The sequence below is a fragment of the Vulpes vulpes genome, chromosome 12 (genome assembly GCF_048418805.1).
Source record: "Vulpes vulpes isolate BD-2025 chromosome 12, VulVul3, whole genome shotgun sequence".
Taxonomy (NCBI): Eukaryota; Metazoa; Chordata; class Mammalia; order Carnivora; family Canidae; genus Vulpes; species Vulpes vulpes.
In genome coordinates, this window is record NC_132791.1 from 130,784,063 (window position 1) to 130,805,169 (window position 21,107).

The 21,107-nt window shown below is 38.7% G+C and overlaps 1 protein-coding gene across 9 annotated transcripts in view; it reads right to left on the reverse strand.

Moving 5' to 3' along the window:
• The window catches only part of CEP126 (centrosomal protein 126), a 105,860-nt gene that overhangs the window by 32,525 nt on the left and 52,228 nt on the right, over positions 1-21,107 (reverse strand). For 7 of the 9 annotated variants that reach the window (XR_011995856.1, XM_072729959.1, XM_026006744.2 and 4 more), the window contains exons 3-5: positions 19,723-19,868; positions 14,479-14,590; positions 3,743-3,941 (exon numbers count right to left, since the gene is read on the reverse strand). Coding sequence is in view for 8 of the 9 variants with exons in the window: in XM_072729959.1 (XP_072586060.1) it covers positions 3,743-3,941; positions 14,479-14,590; positions 19,723-19,868 (457 nt within the window). In the remaining variant the exon portion in view is untranslated. Of the gene's footprint in view, positions 1-3,742; positions 3,942-5,126; positions 5,236-14,478; positions 14,591-19,722; positions 19,869-21,107 lie in introns of those variants that run through there. The other 2 variants (XM_026006745.2, XM_026006743.2) reach the window with 2 other exon arrangements.

Sequence of the window (21,107 nt, forward strand, 5' to 3'; positions counted from 1 at the left end):
AGATAGCTTAGAAAATAATTTTCCTATTGATATTCCATTTGGCCTATTGAGTTTCCTGAAGGTTTTATAACAGTACATGAAATTCTGAAAAATAGTTATTTACAAAGGGTATTTTTCCCCTGAAAGTTTCACTGGACTTGAATGAGGCTCCTGAAAGCTCTGTGCCCCTAATGTGAGTGTCCTGTTGGTAGGGCTGCATCTTCGGAGTGCAGGTGATCTTGTGGCCTACACGGTGGGGTTCACAGGAAGAGTTTTATAGAAATAACTATACCTGGGTCCTGATGATTTAATATTTGGATGGGGTCCATGTATTGACTTTTATTTTAAAGTTCCCCAGGAAATTCTAATGCGGATGTAGAATTGACAATTATTGATTTTAATGAGTCCTCTTTTTAGATTTAGAACAGCAATAATTTCTATGAATTTCATAGACATTCTCATCACTATTTCAATGAAATTTCATGGAACTTGTAAGTCTTTAATAAAATTTCATGATTATTTCAAAGTGTGCTATATGTTTAAAAATATTTCTAATTTCTCACATATACCTAGAATGCATTGATGTGTAGCACATATAAATAAATATATTCAAGAGGATTTTACTTTATTTATTTATTTATTTATTTAAAATATTTTATTTATTTATTCATGATAGACATAGAGAGAGAGAGAGAGAGAGAGAGAGGCAGAGACACAGGCAGAGGGAGAAGCAGGCTCCATGCCAGGAGCCCAACGTGGGATTCGATTCTGGGACTCCAGGATCGTGCCCCGAGGCTAAAGGCAGGCACCAAACTGCTGAGCCACCCAGGGATTCTCTCAAGAGGATTTTAGATTATAAGTCTTGTCAAAAGTTAAATGGACTCAAAAAGAAGGAAATTACTGTCCCTTAAGATTTTTCACAAATTTTAGAGAATTTAAATATTCTGATACTAAACAAAAATGTATGATTTTTCTAGCTCATTAAATAAATGAAGAAATCTAGGAAATCAATTACAGAATAAAAATATTTTAGTTTGTCTAGTTAATGCCTATTGATATATTACCACAAAATAAGTTTTGAAAATGATTCACAAGAGTTTGATATTCCTAGCATTTACCACCTACTTATCACATCAGTACTCTTGTGTCTTTTCTTTTTTTTTTTTTAAAGTGATGGTTACTCAGTCTAATCAGGAGAACAAAACAGAGCACACTGTCAATGCCTGTTTCTACAGCTGAACTGCTATAATAGAAAATCATAAGGAAGCCCTCAAAGGCTTCCTTTGAGATTACATCTAATGAAATGTAGAAATCTGGGTTTGAGGGTCTTTCTAGATGTGATATCCATGGCTCTAAGATTTCTGTTGTCACAGGTCTATGATGGCCTCATACCTCTAAGCACCTGAAAAGTAGTTTAGCAACTTCTGATTTCACTAAACTATATTTTTTCCCTCAGATTTCTTCTCATCAGTAAGAAATGAAACATTATATTCAGCTTCAACTTTTGCTTATAAGTTATGGCTATACAAACTGTACTAGTTTATACTTTTAGCATTTCAGTTTTAAAATCAATGTGATTGAAGTAAACTTATCTATCAAATGAACCCATTTTAAATGCATAATGGATTTTGACAAATTTTTCAGCCTATCCACCATATCAAACAATCCAGAGAAACTTTCCATCTGCTGGAAGTCCACATCTACCCACCACTAACTACCACTAATCTGCTATCATTAACAGATCTGAGTTTTCATCTGCTAATATTTTCCTTCTAGAAAAATGAAAAACTTCTAGGTGCATTTCTTATAGTATAGATGATGATGGAGTACAGTGGTGTTCAGCTCGTGTTTGTTTGAAGATGACTATTTTGCCTTTATTCCAGAATGATATTGCTAGCTGGATACAGAATTCTAGGTTGGAAGTTTTCTTTAAAAAAGAACTTAAAATGCTTCACTGTCTTCTGGACTGAAGTTCATGTGGTCTGTCTTATCTTTGTTCACCCACATTGATACATTGATCTCTTTTCCCCCCTAGATTATTTTCTCAAAATAATTTTTAAAATTTGGGTGTATTTGGCACACAATGTCACGTTAGTTTCAGGTGTACAACACAGTATGCTGTGCCCACAAGTGTGGCTTCATTTGTCCCCATACACATCTGGCACATATGCAGCCTTGGCAGGGTGGGTGCACACATACATGTGTGCATATTTATTCTTCTTGGAGCTTGTTGGATCTATGCACTTTTAGTTTCACCAACTTTGAAACATTTTCAGGCATTATTTCTTTAAATACCCTGGGATTTTAATTAAACGTATGTTAGACTGCTTGATATTGTCTCACAGGTTACTAGCATTCTGTTCATTTTTTTCCAGTATTTTTTCTCACAATGTTTCGCTCTGGATAATTTCTACTGCCATGTCTCAAGTCCAGTAGTTTGTTTGTTTCTTTTCTTTATCTTCCTTCCTTCCTTCCTTCCTTCCTTCCTTCCTTCCTTCCTTCCTTCCTTCCTTCCTTCCTCTTCCTTCCTTCCTTCCTTCCTTCCTTTTTTCTTTCTTTCTTTCTTTCTTCTTTCATAATGCCTGGACCATTAAGTCCATCCAGTGGAATTTTCATTTTGCATATTTTTCAGATCTAGGTCTACTTGGTTCTTTTAAAAATACCTTTTTCAATAGATTCATTTTTTACATTAATTCCTTGAAAATATTTCTAAAAATAGTTGTAAATTCCTGGCCTGTTAATCCTTTCATCTCTGCCCTGTGTGTATGATTATATTGACTAATTTTTCTCCTGGTTATGGGTCCTATTTTCCTGTTTTTCAACATGTCTAGTAACTTTTGGTTGACTATTGGACATTATAAACATTATGTTATCTGTCTAGATTTTAGTCTATAAGAGAGTGTTAAGGTTTTTTTGACAAGCAGTTGGTTATCTGTGTATTTTGAGGCTTGTCCAAAGAATATGTTCAGGTGAAAACCTATGTGATTATAGGGCTTATCTCATTTGTTTTCCTTTTTTAAAGATCACATCTGATATTTGCCTTGTTGTCTAATGTCCAAAAACAGTTGTTTCATATATTTTATTCAGAATTATGGTTGTTTATTGCAGGTAGGTATTTCATCAAAGCCAGAAGAAGCCTCCTGCTTTCCTTTTTTTTAAAGCCTTGTAATTATTAGTTAGTTATTGGATAAATCAGGCCAAGATTATCAATTTAATCTTGATACCAGCCTACTAAAAATATCATAAATGTGTGTAATTACTTGTGAAAAACAAAGTGCATGAATATATCAGGAAAATCAGCTGAAATCCATACTCATTTGTGTGGGGGGAACCAAGTGAATGCATGACCAGAGATAGAACAGAAATGCCATTTCTAGCTAATTGTGACATATTTTCATTACGAAACTAATGTCCATATGTATTATAATTTTCAGGATGCTCTTTGTAATCCGGTCTCTAACAATGATACTTATATTACATTGTACTTTTACATAGCTTTCATATTTGATCAGAAAATAACATCCGTAGAGCATATTTTTCCAAATATGAGAGATGGAAAAAGAATAGAGAAAGCAAAGTGAAAAATGAGCAAAAGGCAGAAAAATCTAAACAATTATTTCTGTAATATCTGTGATGAATTTTGTTAACTCATTCACATCCTATCCTTGGTTAATGGCATACTTTTCTTTGGTGTAGAACACTGCAGAGATGGGACAGAATTATTACTAGATACTAAAATATTAACATATTTATAGTTTCATACTTGCAAACTGCTTAGATGCTGATCTTCTAGGAGTTTCTGAGTTTCTTCCAGTTTAAGCTGGAACGCATCTTTGTTAGTAGCCAAGTTTGCCCTGTTGTTTTCCTTCATTTCTTTATCACAATTGATTTTGGATAAGAGATGTTTCTGATGCTTGTGACCATTTTTTGACAATGATGAAGGCAAGGCATTATCTATAGCTCTGTGAATCATACATAAAAAATATTTAGTACATTTAAATAAAGTTAACCTCTATTTATATAAATGATACATTTATGGTGTGTGTGTGTGTGTGTGTGTGTGTGTGGGTGGGTGTGTTGAGATAATCACATTTAAGGATACTGGAATGGGAATTTAAGGCAGTCAATAGTAGAATCCAAATGGTTGTGGGATTTTAGTGCCAGTAAAGCACTTCACCTTCATGTAGGAATACCCAATTTTTCATGGCTTTGATTATAAAATCCCATTTCTCTGTTGTTTGGGATGGATATAGAAGGAGTTCCTGTAGACATGTAGAATCAGTCCTTAGTTCTATAAGAGCATTCCAATCTGTATAAAATGTGCTGCATTCCCCTTTGTTCTGAGTTGATGTTATAGCTGGTAGGTATTCCTATAGCCCAATTACAGTTGGTTGGAGATTCAAGCAGATAGAAAATATGAAAATTGCCTGTTGGGGCAGGCAGGAATTTCCATCCTACTTTACTAGATTTAGAAGCCTGGATCTTACTCACTGGAGGAGAATATACACACTTGTTTTCAGTTGTATCACAAATACAAGCATGTTTTTCATGCCACAGAAGGGGTATCTGTAGTGCAGAGTCTGCTTTTAGTATGTAAAGTGCCACCCACAGATATCAGCGGGTGACATAATTTTCTATTAGAATTCTGCATCTTCTGGAAACAGCAAGTTTTATTTTAGCAGATGTACAAAGTGAAAAACAAAGAACAAAGGAGCACTGTTTTGGGGGAGGGCAAGGAAGTATATCAAACAGCTGACTGTGGCTGCACTACAGCCAGTTGTGTGAATCCCAAGGGCATTTAGTCCCAATTCATTTCAATGATTCCTAATTTAATGTGGATAAAAATGTTTGGAGGATACATGGCCACATATAACATATACCTATCTCCAATACACATATATATCTTTATCTAGACAAACTGGATTACTCAAGGTCAATGATTACTAGATTCCAGCCTATCCTTTTGTGACCACAGGGAGGACATGGACAGCCAGAAGGTATTTAACACAAGTTCCTGAGTGCTGAGAGTGTTTTTCTCCCGTCCTTTTAGGCTTTCCTACTCTCACGCGTTCCTTCCCCTTCAGTCACCCTTCCCAAACAAAATATCGCTAAACCTACAAAATATCTAATAAACTCAATGTATTTACCTTTAAAGTTGACGTCTCTCAACTTTTTCTTCTCTATTTCTTTCTTCTCTAGTCCACTTGCTTCTCTTCTCTTCTCTACTTTCTTCCCCCAGTGAGGAGGATTGAGGGCATGAGCAGGAGTAAAGGGAGCTGGGCGAGTAGGAAGACAGGGGGAGGAACGCACCAGGGGAAAGGAGGACAAAGCAGGACAGACTGCACAGGGGGCCGAACGCAGAGGACAGGAAAGGAGAGGGCTGAGGGAAGGAAGCCTGGGTGGAGAGTTAGGGGAGGAGGGTACAGATGAGGAAAGAGCAGGTGAAGAGGAAGAGAACTGCACAGGAGATGAAGGAGATGTGGCAGGAGAGGCCGAGGAAGATGAAGAGCATGGGGAGTAACAGGGAGGAGGGCGAGTGGGAACAAAGGCAGGAGGATGGTCTACAAAGGCCTGGGGCAGATCAGACCATGTGGCGGCTTGGGGAACGGACCACTGGACTGACCGTAAAGGGCCTAGGGGAGCAAGACGTTCAGGCAGCGGACTGATGTGAGGAGTGGGGACTGGTTGGTGAGGGGGCTGACTGGAGAGACAGGGAGGCTTCAAGACAGGGAGAGCTTCCCAAGGAGCCGTGGAAACAACCAGTCCAGCTGGAAGGGAACGGTGGACCAGGGCAGGCATGAGAGGTGCTGGAGTCCAACGCTGTGGAGGGAAATGCTGGGGTCTGAAAGGTTTGTAAAAGAACTTGCTTTGTGCATTAGGATGAGGGATGACTGTGGAACTTTGGGCTGGGTGGGGTGGATGGTCAGGTGTGCCAGAAAGAAGTGGGGCTGCTAGATGGTGGAAAGTGCTGGAAAAGCTAGGAGTCACTGGGGCTGGGGGCGGAGGGAGATGTTTGACTGGGCAGGACAGGAACGGGGCTGGTAAAGAGGTCTTTGGAAGAGCAGAGGGGACAGCTGGACAGACAGGCAGGGCTCGGGGCTGGTGGAACGGCAGGGGGCCCCCTGGAGGAGACAGCTGATCAGCTAAGTGGGGATAAGGTGTGGAGACAGCTGGACTGGCAGGGATGGATCTGCACAGGTGGAAAAGCATTTGGACAGGCAGGTAGACAGCCTCATTAAGATGCTCTTTTTGTTGCAACATTTATTAGGTTGCCTCTAGGCTTTTGATTCATATTCTATTTTTGTCCTGAGGGTCCAAGCATGATGTTCTTCTGATCAGTGTTGAGAAACGTATGTAGCTTATTCACATTCCCCTTTTCTCATTCCTTTTAAGAATATTTTCACCTTTTAGAAGTCTGATAGTCAGGCAGATAATGAACATGGGCTAGAAAATGTGGTTCAAATGACTGGTACAAAGGGAAAAGAGAGGTCAAATAGACCACCACTTAGCTCTGGCCAGATTTCTCAGGGTTGCATGTGGTTCACAATTGACTATGTCACCACAAATACATGGATATTGGAGATAGATATGTGATAACATCATTTTAAAGTATAAAAATTTAATATGGAGGGAAATATAATTTCTTTTACCTTACATCTTTTGGAAGGGTGACATATGTTATCTTTGTGATAAGGATTCAGTTGCGCCGGAAGGCTGATTACTTGTATTTTTAATGTTAGTCCCTTATTAATATTCTTATATCTCATTATTTCCTGAGGCAACTTCCATTTTCATATGGATATATTCTCCGATTGTTCTTGAAGCTTTAGCATTGAATGCCCTCTAGTTTTTCATAATAATGTTTTGCCTTTAGATGATCACATTACCAACATCTTAAATTATTTTTATCTGCCAGTAATATTTTCCACATTAGAACAATTGTTTATGAGTACTGATAGAATCAAGTACTTCGAATTCTTCCTGTTTCCTGGCATTACTTTATTCCTTAACACATTTTAGGTTTATATTCCACATATACTGGATTTTTTAATGTGACAATAGGTTATCAATATTTGTAGCTTAATCATATTTTCAATAAATAGTATATGTATTTCTATTAACCTAACACCAGATCCTTAATATTCTAATATTTCATATTTGTATAGCATTATAATTGTATAATTTATGAGGCATTTTCACACACATTATTTAATACTGTTAGTTATTTGTGGAAAGAAATTCAACTTTTTAATAAGTAAGCCATAGTGTTCCCTCTGTAAATTGTATACATTCACTGTTTTCCAAATAGGTAACACATATGTGTGTGTGTATATATATACAGATAGGTGTAGATAGTCATAGTCAAAATAGTGCATTACAATAATGAATGAAAACTAGGTACTCTAATTTAGAATGGAGATCATCTCTCATAAAACAAAAATGATGTATGTTATTTAGTGGTCCTAGCAAAGATTTGGTATGATGCTAACTCTATGTTTGTGTGCTACAAGGGAATCGAAGTTGTTCTGACATTTCATCTCTTCTAAGACTTTAAGGAATTGTACAGTGTTGAACAAAAAATAGTCTATCCTTTCATTCCTAGCACTAGCGACCTTTTTAAATTGAAAATATCTGATAACACAAAGGATAACAATTGATATGCAGAAAGAGAAACCGTGAGTTAGGAAAGCTTGTCCTCAAACATGCACATTACTTTTATAGGAAATGATTTGGGGTTTTATATTACTCTAAACTCCCCTCTCTAGATGTCTGCCATTTTCCCTCATCCCCAGAGTGCTCTATAATTGTACCATCCTCCCTGGACTTGTACTTGCCCCTGGCTGCTGCTTTCTGGCTGCTGCTCCTGCGACTTCCAGGTGCTGTTGCTCGTTACTAACTAGCTGACCTAGTAACTGTGAGAACAGACACTTGTTGGCTGCTGTCCTTCTGACTCTCACTCCCTTGGTTTGCACGTCATTGTGCTTTCCTGGTTACTTTTCTGCTTTTCCAGTCATTCCTTCTCAGGTTTTTTCTCAAGCCCCCTTTCTTTGCTTGTCCTTTATATGCCGGAATTTCTTTTTTTATAGTAAACTTTAAAGACTTTATTTCAACTTCATTCACTTACATTTCTTGGAACAGGAATATATACATTATTCACCAATAAATGCTTAATGCTTTGAATTTACAATTGCTCTATTTGTAGAAACTTGAAAATTATTCCAATTAAATGAAAAAAAGGTAAAAAATTTTCTTTTGTTCTTGTAAGTTAAAATGTATTTTTTTAATATATATTTTTTATTGGAGTTTGATTTGACAACATATAACACCCAGTGCTTATCCCGCCAAGTGCCCCACCCCTCAGTGCCCATCACCCAGTTACCCCAACCCCCTGCCCACCTCCCTTTCCACTACCCCTTGTTCGTTTCCCAGAGTTAGGTGTCTCTCATGTTCTGTCATCCTAATTTTTCCCACTCATTTTCTCTCTGTGAAAAGTATTTTAAAATGACATTAAATTTTATTTTATTTTATTTATTTTATTTTATTTTTTTTAATTTTTATTTGTGATAGTCACAGAGAGAGAGAGAGAGAGACAGAGACACAGGCAGAGGGAGAAGCAGGCTCCATGCACCAGGAGCCCGACGTGGGATTCCATCCAGGGTCTCCAGGATCGCTCCCTGGGCCAAAGGCAGGCGCCAAACCGCTGCGCCACCCAGGGATCCCTTTTTTTAATTTTTAAAGATTTTATTTATTTATTCATGACAGACACACACACACACAGAGGCAGAGACACAGGCAGAGGGAGAAACAGGCTCCATCCCGGCAGCGAGTAGGAACCCAGGATCATGCTCTGGGCCGAAGGCGGCACTAAACCACTGAGCCACCCGGGCTGCCCTAAAATGACATTTTTATAGCAGCCAAAACCTTTAACCTCAAATTGAGAACTCAAGTCTCATAAGCAGAACATAAGGGCCACATTCTAACTTAATTATCTTGATTATTAATAGTGGGGAAAACTCGGTGGCTCCTAAATAGGGCAAGGCAGACTGACTGACAACTAGTATGGGTTTCCTTCTGGGCAATCAGAACTCCATCCCTCATCATTATTTTCATTTTATTGTAACATACAACTGCTGTAACTTAAAAAAAAAAAGTTTAAATGGATTTTCAGTATTTATTAATGGTGATGCTTGCTAAGATTTAAGAATCCCAAAACTGAGAGTCAGAAAGTGACCCACAATTTAAAAAAAATTCTGAGACTGACTCCTACACAGTGTAATCTAGTGTTTTTGAATTAGATGATACTTTCTCACAGAACACTTCATTAAATGTCTGGTAAACACTCTGCAATCACAAGTGCTGGGAGACTAAGTTCTAAATAGAATGAATATGACTTTCTTAACCTGACCCTATAAGACAGATCTCAAGCATAACCAAGATTAGGAATGCAATCTGTTGGTCCTCATTCCCTTAGGAGAAGCTCATCTATATGGACCTTGGTACTTTGCTTCCAAAATCTAGAAAGTAGCTCAACACTGAAATAGACTCTTGTTTGGTAAGTGATCGGTTAAATGTACTTGTAAAACTAAAAAAAAACTTTTCAAAAGGTCAAAAGATATAGAATTATTTTATCTCCTTATGCCAAGTAATTCTGTTAAAAAGATACTGACTGAACTCCAGTTTTAATTTGTAAAGTTTTGATGTAAAAGCTAATGTATTGAAATCCAGTAAGGTTTTGAATTTTCATGTATATTAACAAAATAACTATTCATTTTGGTGAGTTTTTATAAGGTGTACTCTGGATCTGAAGAATCACTTTTTTATTATGTTGGAATTTTTGAGAGTTATGTGACCATCTTCTTTGCTTATCTACCCATACTCTGTGTGATCTAGAGACTGGATAAATCATAGATGTGTTATATGAAGATGCGGTGATTCTCTTATATTGGACATGTCTCTCCCATGGACCTAGGCGTTATCAATATGGAGCCATTACTGGGAATATTGGTTCCTGTTTGGAACACGGGCTTTCTAGGCAGAGTGGCCCTCCAACCACCACTGTGCTCCTGTCTCCTCCCAGCTGAGCTGTCATGTGTGGGGAGAGGGGCAGAGCAGACTGGCTGTTTTGTGGTCTGCCATGAGGACTCCTCCTATTGAAGAATGTTGCCTATTTCCATGAAATGTTTTCCGTCCTCTAACTGAAGCCCAACATGGCTTGCTGTAGACACAGAGTTTCACTGTTTAACTCAATTCACGAACCATGTCTTTAACTTCATCCATTCATTGGCAATGATCGTATCTACATCTGTGGCTGAGAGTTCTTGGCATGAGAAGTTAGATCGGGGATATCCCGTAAGGGTCTCAAACTTACAACTTGTTATCCTCTTGCCAGTTACTCTTTCCTTCAAACCTCCTCTTCCCTGATAGTTCTCACATTTCACTACCTGTTAACTGACCAGCCCTAATCTCCAGTCATGCTTCACCCTGAACACCTCCCTGTTCTTAAACAGTTACCAAATCATGTTGATTCCACCTCCGAAACAGCTCTCAAGAAATCTTCATTTTTAGTAACTGAAGTATCACTTCAGCTGATTTTCTCACTGTTACCCGGACTCTACTCATTCTGGCCGTACTTCTAAAGTATAAATGTTGAATGCTTGCTTCAGTAATTATTTTTAGGACAAACTCCTTAACAAGGCTCTTCATGAGTTAACTCACAGCTTCCTTTCCAGCCAACCTGTCTGCTCATTGCTCCCCTTCACACTGCACACTGGCAGGACTGAGCTCCATTTAGCACCCTCATACCTTTTCACTACCTGCTCCCCTGTCTGGAGTTCTCTCTTGGTGTTTGTCTCTGATGGATATCCTCCTGGTCTATTGAGCTTCAAGTCAAATTCATACTCTCCAGGACTGTATTTACTGAATGCTTCCAACATGCATGCACTGAGCCAGTAATGACAGGAACACCTGAGTGTGTACAATTTAGCCACTGGTCTCCAGAATATCAGGCTAGTTGAGGAGACATCACCACATATAAACTTTCAAGTGTATTTCTATAGCTTTGATCTCTCATTTCATTTTAGGTCCAATTGTTTTTATACACTTCTACTTGGATATTTATCCCCTCAATTCAGGTGCTAAAATGAAATTTAGCAATATCTTGCCAAATTTGTAGTGTTTTTAAAGTCAACAAATTCCCTCAATCATCAAGACTCAAAATTCAGCTTCTTTTGATCTTTTTGCTTTCTTCATTTTCTTTATCTCACCATACACCAAATTCATAGTCTAATTTCCATAATCTATTTCTATGAAATGTCTTTTCTTCCCATCTTTATTTTTGACTTCACTACTATTACCCTTTTCACATTAGTCCTCTTAAATTCATGGCTGGATACCTCCTCACTTTCCTGTCACTAATCCCTCCATGTTCCAAGTTTTATACTTCTATTGGGTCAACAGTCTTCACTCCTCTTTCTTATGTCACTTCTCTGTGCTACAAAAATGCTTTTGCACCCCTTTCTTCTCTCATCCTTTCCTTCTAACCACTCAAAATATTTTTACTCCTTCACAGACTTATCATTTCCTCGCTGTGTACAATAGTACTGTTCAGGTGTGCGCACTAATGACCTAGCCTCCCAAAGTTCTCCCATTCTCCTCTTGTCCTCTTGCCTTCCATTTCATTCTATCCTTTTCTTTCTCCAACATTCACACCAATTATCTTTCTACAATGACAAAGAGGGTTATGAGTCCCTGATTAAAAATCTCCACTGCTTTTCTACTAGTTATAGAATGAGCTCCAAATGTCCCAGCTAGACCTAAAAACATTTCCCATGGATCTCCATCTACATTTCTCGATTACCTCCTGTCTTCCTAGCTACACATCCCACAGCCCTGCCTTTTACAACAGTGGAGGCCTGGACATGCTAACTTCATGTACGCTTCCTCATTAGACAACTGGTACTCGTCCTGCAAGCCTCTTTCCAACTTTACATTTCTGTCACGGTATTATACATGCACTACAATGTGACTGCAGACCTTTCCTGAGCAGAGAACTGGGGCATAGGGTGAGCTATGCCAATCACGGTCAGGCTCACAGTAGGTACAGAAGACACTGGACGTGGTTACCCTCCTCTACCTTTCTGGACTGCAGTTCTGTCACTCATCAGTTTGATGTCCTCCTTTCTGGCTATTGTTCTATCACTCTTCCTTTCAGAGATCAGCTCTTATCTTCACTTTCTCACTCTCCATTTCTTTTCAACTCATGGCAATCTCTTTTCTGTCCCTATCCCATCACTGACACCACTCTGACAAAAGTCATCAGTGCAACTTGTTTATTGTGAAATATTGGGGACAAATGGCCTCTGTAGTGGATACTCTCTCTTCTCCACATTCACTTTCCATGCTGCTCCACTTGTCTCTGCTTGGCGGAGACTAATAGATCCTTTGCCTTTTGACTTATGGCTCAGTTTGGCCAGTGGAAGGCACTAGAAAGAGATGGAGTGACAGAAGAAACAAATTTTTGGCAATTATTCTTCTAGCTCCCCTACTGCTGGGCATGGGTTAGCAGTGGCAGTGTTCCTCCACAGATGGCCATGGGTTCTGTCTGCAGCCCTCTTCTGTGGCTACATGTCTATCCAGGTCAGGTCTGTGGATAACATCGATTCTCTCATTGTCAGTCCTTGGGGTGTTTCCCCATCCTTTGCTAACTTTCCACTTCCTTTATTAACCCCTCTTCAATCACCCCTTTTAAATGTGCCACCTGTTTCAGGCCAGGACAACCACTTGTGTTGCCAAATCTCTGAAACCTATTTCATCTCTATTAACTGTTTTTTCTTTTTTTTTTTTCAGGGAACTTTGTATGTCTCTAGTTGCCATGTTGCAAGCCTCTCCTAGTCCTGTATCAACCACTCCACTCCTATCTGTAGGCTTCTTTTTCTTCTACTTCCTTAACTGTTGTTTCAGAACCCTATCCTACACCTGCCACCATACCTTCTCCATGGCTGGATCTTTCTCTAGAGCTCTCAACTAATAATTTCAATGACATATTGAAATAGACTTCTGTTTTGTCCTCTTTTTTTTTTTTTTAAGAATTCCGTAGCATAGGTACAGGAGGACATTTATTTTATTTTATTATTTTTTTAATGATAGGCACAGAGTGAGAGAGAGAGAGAGGCAGAGACACAGGCAGAGGGAGAAGCAGGCTCCATGCACCGGGAGCCCAACGTGGGATTCGATCCCGGGTCTCCAGGATCGCGCCCTGGGCCAAAGGCAGGTGCTAAACCGCTGCGCCACCCAGGGATCCCTGTTTTGTCCTCTTTCAATTCACTATTCACATTTGTTCACAGTAGATGGGAATGACATATTAAAAAAGAAAAGCTGATCTTACCACCCATCTGCTTCAGATCCTTCATTGACTCCAGTTGAACTCTCAGGATAAAGTTTATACTCCTTAGCTATAGGTGCATCTAGCTCTCCAATCTCCTGTCTAGCCAAGCTACCAACACTGTGCACACTTCTACTCCTAGAACACCCTGTTCCTTCCGTCACCCTTGGCCCTTGCACACGCCCATCCCTCTGTCTGGAGTCCTAAGGCTCACTTGTTTCATAACAAAGTCCTTCAAAGCCCTGTTGAAGAATCTTCTATTCCATGAGGTCTTTCCCAAACTCTGATGAAGACTGAGAAAATGAGTTTAATTGTTCTTAGCTCTGATCAAGAGAACTATTGGCCACACATAGTCTAAAAATGGAAGTACTTTAGGAAATAACCTTATGTACAAGTCAAATATGAATATAATTAATGTCTGAATTATAAGTATATTTATGTAAATAAATGTTATATGTCATTATCATTGGTCATTTGGTACTATTCTATACTTTCTAAAGCATTATTTCACTTTTCTTCTAGATTATACACTAGGAATTGTATTTTACAATATTATACTTCCTTATGATGCCTTATCTACCTACGGGTATGCATGTTGTAGCTTCAATAAACATTTGTAATAAGTAAACGGAAAGTGTAAGATGTCACAGGGCACTCTGGTTGATCCATTCTACTGCTCCTTGATAATTCACTTAAGCTACCCTGGAGAGGAACCAGGAGACATTAGCTTTTTCAAGACATCCAAGAAAGATTTTTTCCATGAGGAAAAATCTATTTCTACCATAAAGTTACTCCTTTTATCTAAACTTACATCATGACAATTAAGCACAATTTTTTCCTCTCAGTAAAGATAAATAATGAACATCAATATTTTAAAATGGTTTTAATGATAGTTTCCATAGAAAATTATTTAACATAGGCAGCACTGTAATGCCAAAGACAATTAGAATTTTGTCTTATTCTTGAAGCAATTTATATTCTACTCTACCTCAAATTAATCTATGAAAATAAAATAGCAAATTCTAAACAAAGATGAGGAGTAACTGGTGAAAAAGCCTTAGAAAGCTACTGAATTATCTTATGTTAATAATTACATCTTATAATAGTAAAGTACTTACCTCCAATTTATTGTTGGTCTGTGGGAAGGGGGAAAGTTTACTTCTGGTTGTAAGTAGGATTCCTGAATTTGCTTGAGGGCTTCTTCCAAGGGAGGAACTGGTTTTTGAAAAACTAAGGCAATAATAAAGAAAAATGGTACAGAATCACCTCATCTTCAATGACCTCTGTTTATATAATTGGCCAATAATAAAATACTACCTTAAAACTTTTATAAAAATAAAATAATTTTTAGAATAGTATAAATATTTTAAATTTAGACATCTAATTCCCCAAAGAGAAACTATTATCTCAAAATTCACATTGCCAATTTTAAGAATATTTATCTGGGAGATAATGTCCAGGCTCTTCATTCTGGCATGCAAACTTCACTGTCTTTGATCTCATGATGCCATAAATTTCTGACAAAATTAATATTCTTTTTAAAAAAGATTTCTTTATTTGGGAGAGAGAGAAAGCAAGAGTGCACGAGTGGGGGGAGCAGCAGGAGGAGGGAGAGAGAATCCCAACCAGACTCCCTCAGAGTGTGGAGCCTGACAGGGGGCTCGATGTCCCTGAGATCAAGACCTGAGCTGAAATCAAGAGTCAGATACTCCACCTACTGAGGCACCCAGGGGCCCCAAAGTTGATTAATATTCTTATTAAGAAAAGGGTAAAGTATAAAAATACCAACTAATATTTCTTGAGCACTTACTGTTATAGACATTGTTTTTAAGCATGTTGTATCAGCTAATTTGCTCCTCACTGTGGCCTATGAGACCGATGCTATTTGAGCCTCTACTCTGCGATGTGGGAAACTAGGGCATAGAGAAATTACTTGTTCATGGTCATAGATTCTGTGGCTACTGTCTACATACTTCACAGCACAACGTCTAACCCAATCCTGTTTCCCACATGTGCCTACTTTCCCGAAGCCTTCCACCATGCCTTCCGTACTCAGCATGCCCTACTTCTCCTACTTCTTGTGGCACTCTTCTCACCTTCCTGTTTGACTTGAAACACAGCTGTCTTCTAAGGATATTGCTTCTGTTGCAACCTGCTTAAATGGAGGCAATATTTTATTAACCTTTACCACTTGTTGTCTATCAAATAGAGCCTACGCACTAACTTTAACACTAATTCAGGTCAACGAAAACCTGAAATTGAAGAGACAGATGCACCCGTATGCTCATCCCAGCATTATCTATAGCAGCCAAGAAATAGAAGCAGCCCCTGTCCATTGACAAATGAATGGACAGTGAAGTGGTGCACATATAACGGAATATCACTCAGCTATAAAGAAGAAAGATCTTGCCATTGGAGGCAATGTGATGGACCTATGGGCATTACGCTAAGTGAAATAAATCAGATAGATACTATATGATGTCAGTCCTATGTGGACTCTAAGAAACAAAACATATGAACAAACAAAACAAAATGAACAGACTCATAGAGAGAGGAAACATACTGTTACCTGAGGGGCTGATGAGCTGTGAAATAGGTGGAGGGGATTAAGAGGTACAGACCTCAGGCAGAAGTTAAGTCAGTCCTGGGGCTGTGATGTACAGCACAGCCCAGGTGGTCAGTGATACTTTATCTTCTCTATGTGCTGACAGACAGAAGCAGACTCACTGTGGGATCATTTAGTAATGTACAGAAATGCCACGTCATGAACATGTACACCTGAAGCTGACAGTCTATCATATGTTTTACAACCACCCATTGCTGTTTGGTCTGCTAGTATCTCCTGCCTCTCCTTCCCTGCTGCTGCTAGAGGAAGCCTGAGCTTCTGGAGAACTTTCTATGTGTGAGAGCTACATTACCTCAGCCACCCACGACCTCCCTCCCTCCAGTCCTACTCTGCTATTCTCACTCCCAACAGTGCTCTGATCTCCCCGAGACCCCCTACCTGTTGTCCTTCTCTGGAGGAAGGGGGAGAGCCAACTATCATGCTTCCCTGCTGAGCTTCAGGTAACACTCAGAATTTGGGAATAAGTAAATAGTAGTCTCTCAGAGCTTTGTTCTTGCTCTTCATTCATAGTAGTGAATTTTCTTAGAATAGTAAGTTGATATTTTGTATGGGTAATATATTCATACTCAGAAGTTAAAAAATATACATGATACAAATTTGGAAGTCTTGCTTTCCTTGGTCACTTGTATATTCTTTCACTGTGTCTTTATGCAAATATAAGCAAATATAAATATATATTCTAATTTCCCCCTTTTCTTACCAGAAGGCAGAATATTATGTATTATGATCTGGATAATTTTTTTCATGCTTAACATTATATCCTGATGTCAGGAATAGACACAGGTTTTAGGAGAACATAGGGCTTATACAATTTGTGAGACTTCACTAAGAAAAATAATGCAAAATTACTGATGTAAAGTTAGGTGTACAGCTCCTGAAACTCAAGCCTCATTAGCTTCATGATAAATCTACTTGTGCTGAAGAACATCCCGTATCAGTCCACAAAGAGTTTCTCCATTATGTTTCTAATAGTTGTATAATATTCCATTACGTGAATGTGTCGTTTTTGCTAAGACTCTTGGGGGAAATAACTCCCATGAGTGGTGACTCCTTCTCTGAGGCACTGGACATAATGATCTACATCCTCTGTCCTAAAACTACCTTCTCTTTTGCCTTCTTATACATTATTTTCTTTGTTTGCTTTTGTTTCTCATTGTGCATTCTTGAGAACTACTCCTCAAATCCTGAGTCTTTCTTGCTCTCCCCACAGTGAACACTCCTAGTGTGTTAGGATTCTATTAGGCCCTACCTGCAGTCCATGGTCTATATCCTGTGGTTTAGCTTATCTTTCCCACAGCTTCATTTATTATCTATATACCACTCCTTTTTTAAAAAAATTATTTATTTATAAATTACAGACAGACACACACACACAGAGAGGCAGAGACACAGGCAGAGGGAGAAGCAGGCTCCACGCAGGGAACCCAACATGGGACTTGATCCCCGGTCTCCAGGATCACACTCTGGGAGGAAGGTGGCGCTAAACTGCTGAGCCACCCGGGCTGCCCATTTTTTGTTGTTTTTAAAGATTTTTTAATTTATTCATTTAAGAGAGATAGAGAGAGAGAGAGCATGAGCAGGGGCAGAGGGAGAAGCAGACTCCCCACTGAGCAGGGAGCCCAGGGTGGGGCTCGATCCCAGCACCTGGGATCACAACCTGAGCTGAAGGCACACACTTCACAGACAGAGCTTCCCAGGCACCCCTGTAATTACAGTAGAGGCCCCCGAGCTTCCCACCTAGTATTCATATTCCCTTTCTTCCTTGGCAACAGACCCCATGTTGAATAGTTAGGGCAGCAATACAGCCTTATTATTAAATATATTTCTTTTTTCAGTCTCCTTTGCTCAAAGAGTAGCTAATTATATGTAAGTAGACATAAGAAGATGGATACTTCTAGGAAAATAATTTAAAAGGAGCTCAGAGGTACAACCTTTTGTCCTTTACAATTCTTCCTTATTTTTGCCTACATCAGTGGCATGATGGCTTGAGTCCCAGCAGCTACAATGTGACCACAAGGATGAAGATATAAATCACAAACTAAGGATAGTTGAGCTGAAAGACTGAAGGCATTTGAGTTCCCAGTGACATTAAACAGTCATCAAACCTGTAATGCCTACCTCAGGACTTCATATTATATGAGAGAAAATAAACCCGTATCATATTTATGCTATTGCTATTTTTAGGGGTGTTATGAGCTGTCTCATATTCTCCTTAATGTTATTAGCTTGCTTTTCAATTACAATAGGATCTTTTACTGATACAGTAATAGCTTGCTTTTCAGTTAAAAAACTTTAAGAGGATCGCATTTTGGATACAGATGAAACTCTAGCATGGTATGGCAAGCTGAACATGGGTTCTAGCTTATTTTCTTCTTCACTTTCCCCCATCCTATGCTTTAAGATGCACTAAAGTACATAATTTATTTGCAAAAGTTTTTCCTTCTTTGGGGACTTAAAATTATTTTCTCTTTGTTTGGCAAAATGTTCATTCTTCAAGATTCAAATGAAGTCATGTTCCCAGGGACAATGTCCTTGCTGTACTGTATAGGGTTAGAGCTCTTGTTTCTGAGCTCACACACTACTTACACATTCTGTTACCACAGTGATTCTCAGGATATTTATTGACATTGTTCACATTACTCTCATCTCCAAAATAAGCTGTGAGATCTTCAACGGTAGAGTATGAGTACATTTCTCCGTATCTCAGCCTAGGGCTAGGTACAGTAGAGTACAACATTTGTTTGCTGAACATAAAGGCTCTGCCTGTCCTCTTTCTTTCTTTCTTTTTTTTAGAGAGAGAGTGTATGCGTATGAGTAGGGCCTGGGGGTGGGGTGGGGCAGAGGTGAGGAGTTAGGAATAGGGAGAGGGAGAGGGAGAGAAAGATTCTTAAGCAGACTCCACACTCAGTACCCAGTCTGGGTCTTGTCTGATGTGGGGCTCGATCTCATGATCCTGAGATCACGACCTGAGCTGAAATCAAGAGTCAGATGCTTAACTGACTGAGCTACCCAGGCTCCCCTGTCCTTTTCTTTTTGAATCTTTGCAATTTTATAGTTAATTCTGTGTTGCTATTTAAGATATAAAAAAACATAGATATGGTACCAAAGAATCAATCATAATTATATTTAAATTCTTAATTGGTTCCAGGTCTTGGATTGTTGAGTTATATAACTTTGTACACTTTTTATTTTGTCAGTCTCTTAACTAAGAACTGGAACCAAAATGTGAATGAAATGCCAGAACGAATGTGACACTAATTTATTGAACCTAAATGTTAAATTTTCTTTTTACTACATCCATTTTAAAAAGACAGAACATTTTAAGCCAGTATGAAGTAGAATCAAACTTGTGAACTTTCAAAATTTACTCACAGAACCAACAAAATATTCTCCAAATTCAACCTCAATCAAATTACAGCTTTTCATTTGGTTAAAGTCTTATACTTTTTTAGTTTGAATTTACACTTTCTTTCTTAATTTATTGTTTTGGGGGTCCCTGGGTGGCTCAGCAGTTTAGCGCCTGCCTTCGGCCCAGGACGTGATCCTGGAGTCCCGGGATCAAGTGCCACATCAGGCTCCCTGCAAGGAGCCTGCTTCTCCCTCTGCCTGTGTCTCTGCCTCTCTTTCTCTGTGTGTCTCTCATGAATAAATAAATAAAATCTTAAAAAAAATTTATCATTTTATTGTCTACTCAAGTGAAACAGGCTAGAGGTTGTTGTTGCAGAGGTCAGAGTACCTGCTCTCCTCCGCTGTGAAAGGGGAATATGGGCACGCTGGAACTTCTCCGTGACTTCTTCAAACTTCTCTTTCCTTTGCTGAAGGATTTGCTCTCTGAATTGTTGTTCTCGTTCTTCTTGTTCTTTTCGTTTCTCTTCAAATGCTCTATATTTAATCACAAAGTAGATGTCTGAATTATGGAGTAAGTTTTCAAAATCTCAACAAAGAAAATAGTTTCAAACCAATGATTTATTATATAATGATGTTTGCCTGTTTCAAAACTCTACTTACTTAGAAACAACAGATTTTAGATTAAGAACAGGCCCTTAGCTAAGAATTTTAATGTCATTTTGTTGGGAATTCCAGAATCTTATCCAGACCTTTTGCAATTAAGAGAAGGCTCTGTAATGAGGGTCTTTCTAGTTTCTGGCAGCCCTGCATGCATATTCCCACCTCCCAAAGCCTGCTGGGGAACAATTCTTTACTAAACAGCTATACTATTTTCTGGAATGTGAAAAACTATTTCACTGGTGAAAGAAGCAGACTTGGAAATTACAGAATAATCAAGATAACACTGTAGATTTTTCTTCTTCTTTTAGAACAAAGGTTTAAAATTGGGGTATAGATCCTTTACCTCTTTGGTTAGGTTTATTCCTAGGTATCTTATGCCTTTGGGTGCAATTGTAAATGGGATTGACTCCTTGATTTCTCTTTCTTCAGTCTCATTGTTAGTGTATAGAAATGCCAAATTGGCTGTCATATTGAGTCTGAACTATGCTAAAAATCCATAAAATTTACATAAAAAATTTGATTTCCACCTTCTCTTAAAAATATGCAAGATTTGTCAACCCTAGACTCCTATCCACACATGGCTACAAACACCTGTCCATAATCCTTATCAGTCCCTATTTTTCTTAACTTTCCTATTTCATTTATTTCTGATTACCTTGGGCACATGAGTTCATGTTCTCTAGTCTCAATTGTTTAAAAAAATTAACTTTGTGGAAAATATGTGTCTGTGTGTGTTTCAATAATTATTTGCTGGACAATGAGAAGAACGAAGATTGAAGCTGGCAATGACTGGTTAAGAAACTGCCAAGTGGTTCTGCTCTTTGGAATGTGTGGGGTTGAGAAGCGGTAAATAAGAACTCTTCATGAATTTCAGGGTCATGGGCTACTATTAACCATCCTTCCAAAGACCTTCAGTGGCTGGAGCTTTATTCTTTTTTTTTTTCTCTCTCTTTTTAAAATTTATTTTTTATTGGATTTCAATTTGCAAACAAATGGCATAACACCCAGTGCTCATCCCGCCAAGTGCCCCTCTCAAGGCCCGTCGCCCAGTAACCCCCACTCACTGCCCACACCTCCTTTTTCCACCACCCCTTGTTTGTTTCCCAGAGTTAG